The sequence below is a fragment of the Electrona antarctica genome, assembly GCF_951216825.1.
Source record: "Electrona antarctica genome assembly, contig: scaffold_459, whole genome shotgun sequence".
NCBI classification, from domain to species: Eukaryota; Metazoa; Chordata; class Actinopteri; order Myctophiformes; family Myctophidae; genus Electrona; species Electrona antarctica.
In genome coordinates this window covers 51,126-66,943 of record NW_027638212.1, presented here as the reverse complement: position 1 = coordinate 66,943, position 15,818 = coordinate 51,126, and the positions used below count along the sequence as shown (strand labels likewise).

General features: G+C 49.7%; 1 protein-coding gene across 1 annotated transcript in view; it reads left to right on the top strand.

Annotated features, from left to right (window-relative positions):
* sugp1 (SURP and G patch domain containing 1) overlaps positions 1–15,471 on the top strand; it is a gene marked incomplete at its 5' end in the record, with an annotated part of 41,091 nt that extends 25,620 nt beyond the window's left edge. The window contains 7 exons of the mRNA XM_079531159.1: positions 2,720–2,826; positions 3,210–3,387; positions 6,714–6,820; positions 9,030–9,175; positions 10,330–10,459; positions 12,695–13,856; positions 14,350–15,471. Of these exons, the coding sequence (XP_079387285.1) occupies positions 2,720–2,826; positions 3,210–3,387; positions 6,714–6,820; positions 9,030–9,175; positions 10,330–10,459; positions 12,695–12,721 (695 nt within the window). The remainder of the gene's footprint in view (positions 1–2,719; positions 2,827–3,209; positions 3,388–6,713; positions 6,821–9,029; positions 9,176–10,329; positions 10,460–12,694; positions 13,857–14,349) is intronic.
* Between the last annotated feature and the right edge of the window lie 347 nt (positions 15,472–15,818).

The window sequence follows — 15,818 nt, the reverse complement described above, 5'->3', positions numbered from 1 at the left end:
GCCAGGGACCCCCATGAGAAGAGATATGCCAGGGACCCCCATGAGAAGAGATATGCCAGGGACCCCCATTAGAAGAGATATGCCAGGGACCCCCATTAGAAGAGATATGCCAGGGACCCCCATGAGAAGAGATATGCCAGGGACCCCCATTAGAAGAGATATGCCAGGGACCCCCATGAGAAGAGATATGCCAGGGACCCCCATTAGAAGAGATATGCCAGGGACCCCCATTAGAAGAGATATGCCAGGGACCCCCATTAGAAGAGATATGCCAGGGACCCCCATTAGAAGAGATATGCCAGGAACCCCAATAGAAGAGATATGCCAGGGACCCCCATTAGAAGAGATATGCCAGGGACCCCCATTAGAAGAGATATGCCAGGGACCCCCATTAGAAGAGATATGCCAGGGACCCCCATTAGAAGAGATATGCCAGGGACCCCCATGAGAAGAGATATACCAGGGACCCCCATGAGAAGAGATATGCCAGGGACCCCCATGAGAAGAGATATACCAGGGACCCCCATTAGAAGAGATATGCCAGGGACCCCCATTAGAAGAGATATGCCACGGACCCCCATTAGAAGAGATATGCCAGGGACCCCCATGAGAAGAGATATGCCAGGGACCCCCATTAGAAGAGATATGCCAGGGACCCCCATTAGAAGAGATATGCCAGGGACCCCCATTAGAAGAGATATGCCAGGGACCCCCATGAGAAGAGATATGCCAGGGACCCCCATTAGAAGAGATATGCCAGGGACCCCCATTAGAAGAGATATGCCAGGGACCCCCATTAGAAGAGATATGCCAGGGACCCCCATTAGAAGAGATATGCCAGGGACCCCCATGAGAAGAGATATGCCAGGGACCCCCATTAGAAGAGATATGCCAGGGACCCCCATTAGAAGAGATATGCCAGGGACCCCCATGAGAAGAGATATGCCAGGGACCCCCATTAGAAGAGATATGCCAGGGACCCCCATGAGAAGAGATATGCCAGGGACCCCCATTAGAAGAGATATGCCAGGGACCCCCATGAGAAGAGATATGCCAGGGACCCCCATTAGAAGAGATATGCCAGGGACCCCCATTAGAAGAGATATGTCAGGGACCCCATTAGAAGAGATATGCCAGGGACCCCCATTAGAAGAGATATGCCAGGGACCCCCATGAGAAGAGATATGCCAGGGACCCCCATTAGAAGAGATATACCAGGGACCCCATTAGAAGAGATATGCCAGGGACCCCCATTAGAAGAGACATGCTAGGGACCCCCATTAGAAGAGATATTCCAGGGACCCCCATTAGAAGAGATATTCCAGGGACCCCCATTAGAAGAGATATGCCAGGGACCCCCATTAGAAGAGATATTCCAGGGACCCCCATGAGAGAAGATCTTTACAGCTGTTTAAATCACTCTGGATTAACCCATTCTGGATTAACCCATTCTGGATTAACCCATTCTGGATTAACCCATTCTGGATTAACCCACTCTGGATTAACCCATTCTGCATTAACCCATTCTGGATTAACCCATTCTGGATTAACCCACTCTGGATTAACCCATTCTGCATTAACCCATTCTGCATTAACCCATTCTGGATTAACCCATTCTGGATTAACCCATTCTGGATTAACCCATTCTGGATTAACCCACTCTGGATTAACCCATTCTGGATTAACCCATTCTGGATTAACCCATTCTGGATTAACCCATTCTGGATTAACCCATTCTGGATTAACCCATTCTGGATTAACCCACTCTGGATTAACCCATTCTGGATTAACCCATTCTGCATTAACCCATTCTGCATTAACCCATTCTGGATTAACCCATTCTGGATTAACCCATTCTGGATTAACCCATTCTGGATTAACCCATTCTGGATTAACCCATTCTGGATTAACCCACTCTGGATTAACCCATTCTGGATTAACCCACTCTGGATTAACCCATTCTGGATTAACCCATTCTGGATTAACCCATTCTGGATTAACCCATTCTGGATTAACCCATTCTGCATTAACCCATTCTGGATTAACCCATTCTGGATTAACCCATTCTGGATTAACCCATTCTGGATGAACTCCCTCTGGATTAACTCCCTCTGGATTAACCCATTCTGGATTAACCCATTCTGCATTAACCCATTCTGGATTAACCCACTCTGGATTAACCCACTCTGGATTAACCCACTCTGGATTAACCCATTCTGGATTAACCCATTCTGGATTAACCCATTCTGCATTAACCCATTCTGGATTAACCCATTCTGGATTAACCCATTCTGGATTAACCCATTTTGGGCGGGAACCCCTTTTGGTGTTCCCGCCCAAAGCGCGCCACCGAGTGGCGCGCTACGAGCTTGTAGATCTGTTTTTTTTTTTTAAATCGAAGAACCACTGACATAGAAACATAGCTTTTTCAGAAAACTGTCAGGATGTAGAAGAGATTTTTAGAATCTGATCTCAGGTCAGAATGGGTTAAGAGCGTCTGATAAATGCCTACTGTGTGTGTGTGTGTGTGTGTGTGTGTGTGTGTGTGTGTGTGTGTGTGTGTGTGTGTGTGTGTGTGTGTGTGTGTGTGTGTGTGTGTGTGTGTGTGTGTGTGTGTGTGTGTGTGTGTGTGTGTGTGTGTGTGTGTGTGTGTGTGTGTGTGTGTGTGTGTGTGTGTGTGTGTGTCCGTGCGTGTCCGTGCGTGTGTGTGCGTCTCCAGTCCAGGACCTCAGAGGTCTAGGGTACAGTAAAGGTAAACCTGCCGGTCTGGTTGGAGTGACGGAGCTTTCTGAAGACCAGAAGAAACAGATCAAAGAACAGCAGGAGGTACAGTAGAAAGTACAGTATCTACATACAGAACATACAGTACAGTGTTGTTTTCGTCGACTAAAACTAAGACGAAAATGTCCGCCGACTACCTTTTTCCACTGACGAAAACTAAATGTAAACTAAATGAAAACTAAGATATAATGACTAAAACTAAGACTAAATATACTGATAATTTCGTCAACAAATAAAAACTAGACTAAAATGTCAGGAAGGGACTAGTGGACAAGAGATCCAGTATGAGTCATTTTACACTTGGTTGCATGCTGAAAATAGCTCTTTTTTACACGTTGTACGAACTAATCGGATTCGTAATCCCCATTTGATTGTCGTTGTTTATTTCACTAACCACCACCCCCCCCCCCCCCCCCCCCCCCGTACAGATGCAGGAGATGTACGACATGATCATGAAGCACAAGCGCGCCATGGCGGAGATGCAGGTGATGTGGGAGAAGGCTCTGAGGGACCACCAGCACGAGTACGACAGTGACGAGGAGCTGGACCAGGAGGCCGGGACCTGGGAGCACCGTCTGAGACACATGGAGATGGACAAGACCAGAGGTTAGTGGACCTGGGAGCACCGTCTGAGACACATGGAGATGGACAAGACCAGAGGTTAGTGGACCTGGGAGCACCGTCTGAGACACATGGAGATGGACAAGACCAGAGGTTAGTGGACCTGGGAGCACCGTCTGAGACACATGGAGATGGACAAGACCAGAGGTTAGTGGACCTGGGAGCACCGTCTGAGACACATGGAGATGGACAAGACCAGAGGTTAGTGGACCAGGAGGCCGGGACCTGGGAGCACCGTCTGAGACACATGGAGATGGACAAGACCAGAGGTTAGTGGACCTGGGAGCACCGTCTGAGACACATGGAGATGGACAAGACCAGAGGTTAGTGGACCAGGAGGCCGGGACCTGGGAGCACCGTCTGAGACACATGGAGATGGACAAGACCAGAGGTTAGTGGACCTGGGAGCACCGTCTGAGACACATGGAGATGGACAAGACCAGAGGTTAGTGGACCTGGGAGCACCGTCTGAGACACATGGAGATGGACAAGACCAGAGGTTAGTGGACCAGGAGGCCGGGACCTGGGAGCACCGTCTGAGACACATGGAGATGGACAAGACCAGAGGTTAGTGGACCTGGGAGCACCGTCTGAGACACATGGAGATGGACAAGACCAGAGGTTAGTGGACCTGGGAGCACCGTCTGAGACACATGGAGATGGACAAGACCAGAGGTTAGTGGACCTGGGAGCACCGTCTGAGACACATGGAGATGGACAAGACCAGAGGTTAGTGGACCAGGAGGCCGGGACCTGGGAGCACCGTCTGAGACACATGGAGATGGACAAGACCAGAGGTTAGTGGACCTGGGAGCACCGTCTGAGACACATGGAGATGGACAAGACCAGAGGTTAGTGGACCAGGAGGCCGGGACCTGGGAGCACCGTCTGAGACACATGGAGATGGACAAGACCAGAGGTTAGTGGACCTGGGAGCACCGTCTGAGACACATGGAGATGGACAAGACCAGAGGTTAGTGGACCTGGGAGCACCGTCTGAGACACATGGAGATGGACAAGACCAGAGGTTAGTGGACCAGGAGGCCGGGACCTGGGAGCACCGTCTGAGACACATGGAGATGGACAAGACCAGAGGTTAGTGGACCTGGGAGCACCGTCTGAGACACATGGAGATGGACAAGACCAGAGGTTAGTGGACCTGGGAGCACCGTCTGAGACACATGGAGATGGACAAGACCAGAGGTTAGTGGACCTGGGAGCACCGTCTGAGACACATGGAGATGGACAAGACCAGAGGTTAGTGGACCAGGAGGCCGGGACCTGGGAGCACCGTCTGAGACACATGGAGATGGACAAGACCAGAGGTTAGTGGACCTGGGAGCACCGTCTGAGACACATGGAGATGGACAAGACCAGAGGTTAGTGGACCAGGAGGCCGGGACCTGGGAGCACCGTCTGAGACACATGGAGATGGACAAGACCAGAGGTTAGTGGACCTGGGAGCACCGTCTGAGACACATGGAGATGGACAAGACCAGAGGTTAGTGGACCTGGGAGCACCGTCTGAGACACATGGAGATGGACAAGACCAGAGGTTAGTAGACCAGGAGGCCGGGACCTGGGAGCACCGTCTGAGACACATGGAGATGGACAAGACCAGAGGTTAGTGGACCTGGGAGCACCGTCTGAGACACATGGAGATGGACAAGACCAGAGGTTAGTGGACCAGGAGGCCGGGACCTGGGAGCACCGTCTGAGACACATGGAGATGGACAAGACCAGAGGTTAGTGGACCTGGGAGCACCGTCTGAGACACATGGAGATGGACAAGACCAGAGGTTAGTGGACCTGGGAGCACCGTCTGAGACACATGGAGATGGACAAGACCAGAGGTTAGTGGACCTGGGAGCACCGTCTGAGACACATGGAGATGGACAAGACCAGAGGTTAGTGGACCTGGGAGCACCGTCTGAGACACATGGAGATGGACAAGACCAGAGGTTAGTGGACCTGGGAGCACCGTCTGAGACACATGGAGATGGACAAGACCAGAGGTTAGTGGACCTGGGAGCACCGTCTGAGACACATGGAGATGGACAAGACCAGAGGTTAGTGGACCTGGGAGCACCGTCTGAGACACATGGAGATGGACAAGACCAGAGGTTAGTGGACCAGGAGGACATGGAGACGGACAAGACCAGAGGTTAGTGGACCAGGAGGACATGGAGACGGACAAGACCAGAGGTTAGTAGACCAGGAGGACATGGAGACGGACAAGACCAGAGGTTAGTGGACCTGGGAGCACCGTCTGAGACACATGGAGATGGACAAGACCAGAGGTTAGTGGACCAGGAGGACATGGAGACGGACAAGACCAGAGGTTAGTGGACCAGGAGGACATGGAGATGGACAAGACCAGAGGTTAGTGGACCTGGGAGCACTGTCTGAGACACATGGAGATGGACAAGACCAGAGGTTAGTGGACCTGGGAGCACCGTCTGAGACATATGGAGATGGACAAGACCAGAGGTTAGTGGACCTGGGAGCACCGTCTGAGACACATGGAGATGGACAAGACCAGAGGTCTTACTGTGTACGGTGTACGGTGTACTATGTACGGTGCACAGTGTACTTACAGTGTACTTACTGTGTACGGTGTACAATGTACTTACAATGTACTTACAGTGTACTTACAGTGTACTTACTGTGTACTGTGTACGGTGTACTGTGTACGGTGTACAGTGTACTTACTGTGTACGGTGTACTTTGTATGGTCCGTAAACCGTACTGTGTGTACGGTGTGTACTGTGTACGGTGTGTACTGTGTACGGTGTGTACTGTGTACGGTGTACGGTGTACGGTGTACGGTGTGTACTGTGTACTGTGTACGGTGTACTGTGTACGGTGTACTATGTACGGTGTACAGTGTACTTACTGTGTACGGTGTACTTTGTATGGTCCGTAAACCGTACTGTGTGTACGGTGTGTACGGTGTGTACTGTGTACGGTGTGTACCGTGTACTGTGTACTGTGTACTTACTGTTCTACATTCACTACTACCTCTAGGTAGCAGCCGCACCCGCAGTGGACACTTTTTCATGATTGGCTGCCGCCTCTAAGCCAATGGGAGACTTACCCATAAAACCCATAGTCTGAACGGCATAAATCCCATACTACTGAGCGCCGCAACGTGAAGCCGTGCGATTGGCTTAGGCTGAGGCTCACACACTCATTGGACCGTAGATATTCATCAAGCAGAGCTTCATGACCGAGTCATTCTTATTACTGTATGACGTCGAATAAAATCTAACCAATCAGTGACCTTAACCCTTTCCTCTCTCCTCCCACAGAGTGGGCGGAGTCCCTGACAGAAATGGGCAAGGGGAAACACTTCATCGGTGACTTCCTGCCTCCGGAGGAACTGGAGAAGTTCATGGAGACCTTCAAGGCCCTGAAGGTCAGTTTAACCTTTGACCTTTAACCCTCAAGGTCAGTTTAACCTTTGACCTTTAACTAGGGATGTCTCGATACACTTTTTTCGTTCCTGATCCGATCCCGATACCTCGATTTCTGTGTTAGCCGATACCAGTGTTGTGATCTCATGTTGTGTTTATAGCTATCTAGCTATATATCTGGTGTTGTGTTTATAGCAGACTCCTCACTCAAACGTACACTTGCAGTTTGGGGCAACTCCAAAGCAAACTCCACATGCCCCAACATTATATTTACCTGCCATAGTGTCGACCCCTTACCCCTTTGTGGGATCGCTGCTTAGACTGGCATATTCACCGATACCGATATGACCAAATAAGGGCCGATCCGATACAGTATCGGGACATCTCTAACTTTAACCCTCAATGTTGAAGGTCTAAATTACATAAGTTGAGAGAAGAGTCTGGGACGTGTGGAGCATTGTCCAGGGTGTTTTAGAGAAGTGAGAAGAGTCTGGGACGTGTGGAGCGGTGTCCAGGGTGTTTTAGAGAAGTGAGAAGAGTCTGGGACGTGTGGAGCGTTGTCCAGGGTGTTTTAGAGAAGGTTGAAGAGTCTGGGACGTGTGGGGCGTTGTCCAGGGTGTTTTAGAGAAGGGAGAAGAGTCTTGGACGCTTGGAGCGTTGTCCAGGGTGTTTTAGAGAAGGGAGAAGAGTCTGGGACGCGTGGAGCGTTGTCCAGGGTGTTTTAGAGAAGGGAGAAGAGTCTGGGACGCGTGGAGCGTTGTCCAGGGTGTTTTAGAGAAGGGAGAAGAGTCTGGGACACCTAGAGCGTTGTCCAGGGTGTTTTAGAGAAGGGAGAAGAGTCTGGGACACGTGGAGCGTTGTCCAGGGTGTTTTAGAGAAGGGAGAAGAGTCTGGGACACCTGGAGCGTTGTCCAGGGTGTTTTAGAGAAGGGAGAAGAGTCTGGGACACTTGGAGCGTTGTCCAGGGTGTTTTAGAGAAGGGAGAAGAGTCTGGGACGTGTGGAGCGTTGTCCTTGGTGTTTTAGAGAAGGGAGAAGAGTCTGGGACGTGTGGAACGTTGTCCAGTGTGTTTTAGAGAAGTGAGAAGAGTCTGGGACGCGTGGAGCGTTGTCCAGGGTGTTTTAGAGAAGGGAGAAGAGTCTGGGACGCGTGGAGCGTTGTCCAGGGTGTTTTAGAGAAGGGAGAAGAGTCTGGGGCGCGTGGAGCGTTGTCCAGGGTTTTTTTAGAGAAGGGAGAAGAGTCTGGGACGCGTGGAGTGTTGTCCAGGGTGTTTTAGAGAAGGGAGAAGAGTCTGGGACGCGTGGATTGTTGTCCAGGGTGTTTTAGAGAAGGGAGAAGAGTCTGGGACGCGTGGAGCGTTGTCCAGGGTGTTTTAGAGAAGGGAGAAGAGTCTGGGACACCTGGAGCGTTGTCCAGGGTGTTTTAGAGAAGGGAGAAGAGTCTGGGACGCGTGGAGCGCTGTTCAGGGTGTTTTAGAGAAGGGAGAAGAGTCTGGGACACCTGGAGCGTTGTCCAGGGTGTTTTAGAGAAGGGAGAAGAGTCTGGGACGCGTGGAGCGTTGTCCAGGGTGTTTTAGAGAAGGGAGAAGAGTCTGGGACACCTGGAGCGTTGTCCAGGGTGTTTTAGAGAAGGGAGAAGAGTCTGGGACACTTGGAGCGTTGTCCAGGGTGTTTTAGAGAAGGGAGAAGAGTCTGGGACGTGTGGAGCGTTGTCCTTGGTGTTTTAGAGAAGGGAGAAGAGTCTGGGACGTGTGGAACGTTGTCCAGTGTGTTTTAGAGAAGTGAGAAGAGTCTGGGACGCGTGGAGCGTTGTCCAGGGTGTTTTAGAGAAGGGAGAAGAGTCTGGGACGCGTGGAGCGTTGTCCAGGGTGTTTTAGAGAAGGGAGAAGAGTCTGGGGCGCGTGGAGCGTTGTCCAGGGTTTTTTTAGAGAAGGGAGAAGAGTCTGGGACGCGTGGAGTGTTGTCCAGGGTGTTTTAGAGAAGGGAGAAGAGTCTGGGACGCGTGGATTGTTGTCCAGGGTGTTTTAGAGAAGGGAGAAGAGTCTGGGACGCGTGGAGCGTTGTCCAGGGTGTTTTAGAGAAGGGAGAAGAGTCTGGGACACCTGGAGCGTTGTCCAGGGTGTTTTAGAGAAGGGAGAAGAGTCTGGGACGCGTGGAGCGCTGTTCAGGGTGTGAATACAAGTCTGAAAGCGTTCCCTCTCCCCCCAAACAGGAGGGCCGTGACCCAGACTACTCCGAGTACAAGGAGTTCAAGCTGACGGTGGAGAACCTGGGCTTCAGGATGCTGATGAAGATGGGATGGAAGGACGGAGACGGACTGGGTTCTGACGGACAGGGGATCAGAGCTCCCGTCAACAAGTAAGGTTCTGGTTCTGAGGACGCCACTCTTTCACCTTAGCTTTAACCCATTCTGGGGGCGGGAACCCCCTTTTGGTGTTTTAAGCATGATGTTATACTTTAGCTATTGGAAAAATAGCAGATCTACAAGCTCATAGCGCAGCACCGAGTGCCGCGCTACGAGACTGTAGGTCTGCTTTTTTTTCTAATTGTGAAAATGTGACGCAAATCTTTGAATGTGTATATTCTATCAGAGCGAACGTTTTTAACTCAAGTCTAAATGGGTTTAAGAATGTTTAGGCCTGTCACAAAAATGCAAAATGATATTATGCTCTATATCTGATTGACATTAAATGGTGTAAAGACCAGTTTCTCCAGAGGGTAGATCAGATCACGGATCAGATCTCGGTCGATATGGGCGGTCCTCGGAGCATCTCTAAGGTTTATCAGAAACCAGTCTTTCTCTGCCCTTCACGGGGACCCCCGGGCCGTGGGGTTCATTCTGACCCTAACCTGACCTTTGCAGGGGGACCCCCGGGCCGTGGGGTTCATTCTGACCCTAACCTGACCTTTGCAGGGGGACCCCCGGGCCGTGGGGTTCATTCTGACCCTAACCTGACCTTTGCAGGGGGACCCCCGGGCCGTGGGGTTCATTCTGACCCTAACCTGACCTTTGCAGGGGGACCCCCGGGCCGTGGGGTTCATTCTGACCCTAACCTGACCTTTGCAGGGGGACCCCCGGGCCGTGGGGTTTATTCTGACCCTAACCTGACCTTTGACCTTTGCAGGGGGACCCCCGGGCCGTGGGGTTTATTCTGACCCTAACCTGACCTTTGACCTTTGCAGGGGGACCCCCGGGCCGTAGGGTTTATTCTGACCCTAACCTGACCTTTGACCTTTGCAGGGGGACCCCCGGGCCGTGGGGTTTATTCTGACCCTAACCTGACCTTTGCAGGGGGACCCCCGGGCCGTGGGGTTTATTCTGACCCTAACCTGACCTTTGACCTTTGCAGGGGGACCCCCGGGCCGTAGGGTTTATTCTGACCCTAACCTGACCTTTGACCTTTGCAGGGGGACCCCCGGGCCGTGGGGTTTATTCTGACCCTAACCTGACCTTTGCAGGGGGACCCCCGGGCCGTGGGGTTTATTCTGACCCTGACCTTTGACCTTTGCAGGGGGACGACGGCGGTGGACGGTGCTGGGTTCGGGGTGGACCGTCCGGCCGAGCTGACCGGACAGGACGACGAGTACGACGCCTACAGGAAGAGGATGATGCTGGCCTATCGCTTCAGGCCCAACCCACTGGTCAGTATGGCTCCTCCCACTGGTCACTATGACTGGCCTATCGCTTCAGGCCCAACCCCCTGGTCAGTAGGCTCCTCCCCCTGGTCACTATGACTGGCCTATCGCTTCAGGGCCAACCCACTGGTCAGTATGGCTCCTCCCCCTGGTCACTGTGACTGGCCTATCGCTTCAGGCCCAACCCACTGGTCAGTAGGCTCCTCCCCCTGGTCACTATGACTGGCCTATCGCTTCAGGCCCAACCCCCTGGTCAGTATGGCTCCTCCCACTGGCCTATCGCTTCAGGCCCAACCCACTGGTCAGTATGGCTCCTCCCCCTGGCCTATCGCTTCAGGCCCAACCCACTGGTCAGTATGGCTCCTCCCACTGGTCACTATGACTCCTCCCATCCCTTCAGGGGAAAGGAACTGGTTGGAATAACGTGTTCCTTCCACGCTACGTCCAACCAGGGAAACTCCCCCTGATGGAGGGGAAAGGAACTGGTTGGAATAACGTGTTCCTTCCACGCGCTACGTCCAACCAGGGAAACTCCCCCTGATGGAGGGGAAAGGAACTGGTTGGAATAACGTGTTCCTTCCACGCGCTACGTCCAACCAGGGAAACTGCCCCCTGATGGAGGGGAAAGGAACTGGTTGGAATAACGTGTTCCTTCCACGCGCTACGTCCAACCAGGGAAACTCCCCCTGATGGAGGGGAAAGGAACTGGTTGGAATAACGTGTTCCTTCCACACGCTACGTCCAACCAGGGAAACTCCCCCTGATGGAGGGGAAAGGAACTGGTGGGAATAACGTGTTCCCTCCACGCGCTACGTCCAACCAGGGAAACTCCCCCTGATGGAGGGGAAAGGAACTGGTGGGAATAACGTGTTCCTTCCACGCGCTACGTCCAACCAGGGAAACTCCCCCTGTCGGAGGGGAAAGGAACTGGTTGGAATAACGTGTTCCTTCCACGCTACGTCCAACCAGGGAAACTCCCCCTGATGGAGGGGAAAGGAACTGGTTGGAATAACGTGTTCCTCCACACGCTACGTCCAACCAGGGAAACTCCCCCTGATGGAGGGGAAAGGAACTGGTTGGAATAACGTGTTCCTTCCACGCGCTACGTCCAACCAGGGAAACTCCCCCTGATGGAGGGGAAAGGAACTGGTTGGAATAACGTGTTCCTTCCACGCGCTACGTCCAACCAGGGAAACTCCCCCTGATGGAGGGGAAAGGAACTGGTTGGAATAACGTGTTCCTTCCACGCGCTACGTCCAACCAGGGAAACCCCCCCCTGTCAGGTGTAAAGGAGCGATTTGGACTCCTCATGCATGAAGGAAGCATGAGTTCAAGTCCGTTGCTCTCCCCAGGTTGGCGGAGGGTGTGTAGAGCCCAGGATCACAATAGATAATTGACACAGGGGTGAAAATTGGGTTACAAAATTGTGGGATAAAAAAGTATTACAAAATAAATAATAATAATAATGTTTTACTACTTGTATTTGGGGTTTTAATGAACATTTGAGAGTATATATAGCTTATCACAGTGCTTATATGATCTATATAGATCTATGATCTATATGAACTTATACATCTAAGATCCCCCTATGGGGATTATAATAGTAATGAACCTGTGGACTTAGCGCCCTCTAGCGATACTGACGTCAGACTTCGGTGCTTTAGTTGTAGCTCTTAAGGTGGCCTTACACTAGCCGATAATCGGGCATTTTTGACGCTCGGGGGGTGCCGACCGCTCAAAGCGCGATCGGGATCGGCCCGATCAACATCAAGAATGTTTGATATTTGCTCTGCCCCGCTCCGATTATCCTGTAGTGTGGTGCTATCAGATTATCCTGTAGTGTGGTGCTATCAGATTATCCTGTAGTGTGGTGCTATCAGATTATCCTGTAGTGTGGTGCTATCAGATTATCCTGTAGTGTGGTGCTATCAGATTATCCTGTAGTGTGGTGCTATCAGATTATCCTGTAGTGTGGTGCTATCAGATTATCCTGTAGTGTGGTGCTATCAGATTATCCTGTAGTGTGGTGCTATCAGATTATCCTGTAGTGTGGTGCTATCAGATTATCCTGTAGTGTGGTGCTATCAGATTATCCTGTAGTGTGGTGCTATCAGATTATCCTGTAGTGTGGTGCTATCAGATTTCAGATTGATCGGCTAGTGTAAGGCCACCTTTAGGCCACCTTTAGGCCACCTTTAGTGTTTGTTCTCATTCTCTCGTTTCTCTTTCTGCTCTTTTTAGAACAATCCTCGGAGGCCGTATTACTGAAGAAGAGTAAGGTCGGCCATGGTGGCTGTTTTTTTGCTTTATTTGTTTAAAAAAAAAAAAACATTTCACTTTTTCATCTTGTGGAGACGGACGGAGCAGCAGGAGACCGACCGGTCAGTCGGCGGGTGGGCGGGCGGGCGGGCGGGCGGGCGGGCGGGCGGTCCGTCCAGACAGAGTTTTGTGACGTTTTCCCAGGCTGTGTTCGTTGGAAGTTCCAACAGAAGGGAAATCTATTTGAATCCTGATTCGTCGTCAACGTGGCCGGCTGTCTTTATTTAGTTTTTGGTCGGTAACAGATTAAGCCACACACGTGCGTACACACGTACATGTGTACGCACACACGTACGTACACACGTATGTGTGTATGTATGTACGTACGTACGTACACACGTATGTGTGTGTGTACGTACGTACGTACGCACATCGCCCCGAGTTCTACAACGTCACATCATGACGGTCTCACATTGAACGGTTGTAAAGGGTTAATCCAGAGTCAGAGGATATATTTAGTTTTTGTTTTTTTTGCGTTTAAGAGGCTCAGCCAAAAACCACATTCCTCCTGATTCTCCAGGTCCAGAGTTTGAATCCGACTCCCTCATCATCAGGTCTCTCTCCAGAGTTTGAATCCGACTCCCTCATCATCAGGTCTCTCTCCAGAGTTTGAATCCGACTCCCTCATCATCAGGTCTCTCTCCAGAGTTTGAATCCGACTCCCTCATCATCAGGTCTCTCTCCAGAGTTTGAATCCGACTCCCTCATCATCAGGTCTCTCTCCAGAGTTTGAATCCGACTCCCTCATCATCAGGTCTCTCTCCAGAGTTTGAATCCGACTCCCTCATCATCAGGTCTCTCTCCAGAGTTTGAATCCGACTCCCTCATCATCGCGTCTCTCCCTCCCATCGTTTCCGGTCTCTTAACTCCCCCAAAAAACAGCGAAATAAAAATAAAAAATCTGACGAATAAGAACAATATCTTTGCATTGATGATGAGGATGAGGATGATGATGATGTTAGGGTTAGGGTCATTGATGATGAGGATGAGGATGAGGATGTTTTTTTTGGCTCGGGTTTGGAATCAACGGTTTGTTTTTGTTTTGTCACTTGAACGATTGTAACGACGGTATAAAAAAACACCTGTTCAGTGTTCATTCATTGAACTGTTCAGTGTTCATTCATTGAACTGGTCAGTGTGCATTCATTGAACTGTTCAGTGTTCATTCATTGAACTGTTCAGTGTTCATTCATTGAACTGTTCTCTGTGTTCATTCATTGAACTGTTCAGTGTTCATTCATTGAACTGTTCAGTGTTCATTCATTGAACTGTTCAGTGTTCATTAATTGAACTGTTCTCTGTGTTCATTCATTGAACTGTTCAGTGTTCATTCATTGAACTGTTCAGTGTTCATTCATTGAACTGTTCAGTGTGCATTCATTGAACTGTTCAGTGTTCATTCATTGAACTGTTCAGTGTTCATTCATTGAACTGTTCAGTGTTCATTCATTGAACTGTTCAGTGTTCATTCATTGAACTGTTCAGTGTTCATTCATTGAACTGTTCAGTGTTCATTCATTGAACTGTTCAGTGTTCATTCATTGAACTGTTCAGTGTTCATTCATTGAACTGTTCAGTGTTCATTCATTGAACTGTTCAGTGTTCATTCATTGAACTGTTCAGTGTTCATTCATTGAACTGTTCACTGTTCATTCATTGAACTGTTCACTGTTCATTCATTGAACTGTTCAGTGTTCATTCATTGAACTGTTCAGTGTTCATTCATTGAACTGTTCACTGTTCATTCATTGAACTGTTCACTGTTCATTCATTGAACTGTTCACTGTTCATTCATTGAACTGTTCAGTGTTCATTCATTGAACTGTTCAGTGTTCATTCATTGAACTGTTCAGTGTTCATTCATTGAACTGTTCACTGTTCATTCATTGAACTGTTCACTGTTCATTCATTGTGAGCCGAATCTCTGTGAAAGATTTTAATGTTTCTTTTAGTTGTAATCTTTGTTCCCTTTAAAAAAAATACATTTTGTATTGAGTGATTTTCTTTAGTTAAAATAAGTGTTAAATAGCTCCATATTGTGACAGTAATCATTGCTATAGAGTGTGTGTTCAGTAACAGACAGTTTTCTGAAAAACCTCATGTTTCTGTATCAGTGGTGCTCAATATTTCATGTCAAGGACCCCCAAAAATTATATGTATTTGGCCGCCGACCCCCATCTGAAAATATGTTGTTCCAGGGACCCCTTCAGAAGCAAAGATTTGAGTTAAAAAAACGTTTGCTCCGAAAGAATATATATTCAAAGATTTGCGCCACATTTTCCCCGATTTTTAAAAAGAAATAGCAGACCTACAACCTCGTAGCGCGGCACTCGGTGCAGTGATTACTGCCAGGTGGAGGGATTCACATGGAGACCTCTGTTACTGAACACACTCTGATAGCAGGGGTTACTGCCAGGTAGAAGGATTCACATTTTAACAAAAATGTTTTGTTTTAACCAAAAAGAAATATCTCTTACAGTAGCTTTAACCGAATCAACAACGTTACAGACTTTAACTTTGTACGACGCTCGTCTTAGTTTCTGGGTTTTCTTCTGTTCTGAATCACCACCATGTCGTTATACACAATAACTGTTCTGAATCACCACCATGCAAGTATTACACGCTGTCCTCACCACCATGTCGTTATACACAATAAAAGCCTCAATAAAATCAATCAATAAAAATAAAAAAAACGAAAAGTCCAGTTATCGCGTGCGTGTTAATGTTAATGTGCGTGCGTGCGTGCGTGCGTGCGTGCGTGCGTGCGTTACATGTACGACTTGTGTCCCTCCAGTCATGTGGATCAGACCAGCTGCCTTCCTAAAAGGATCTGTTAGATCTTCTTCCTAAAAGGATCTGTTAGATCTTCCTAAAAGGATCTGTTAGTTCATGTGGGATGTTTTCTGTCTTATCGTGGGCGGCTGTGTCTCAGGAGGTAGAGCAGGTCGTCCAATGATCCCTGGGTCGGCGGTTCGAATCCCGGCTCCTCCTCCTGTCCACATGTGGAAGTGTCCTTGGGCAAGACACTGAATCCTACATTGCCTCC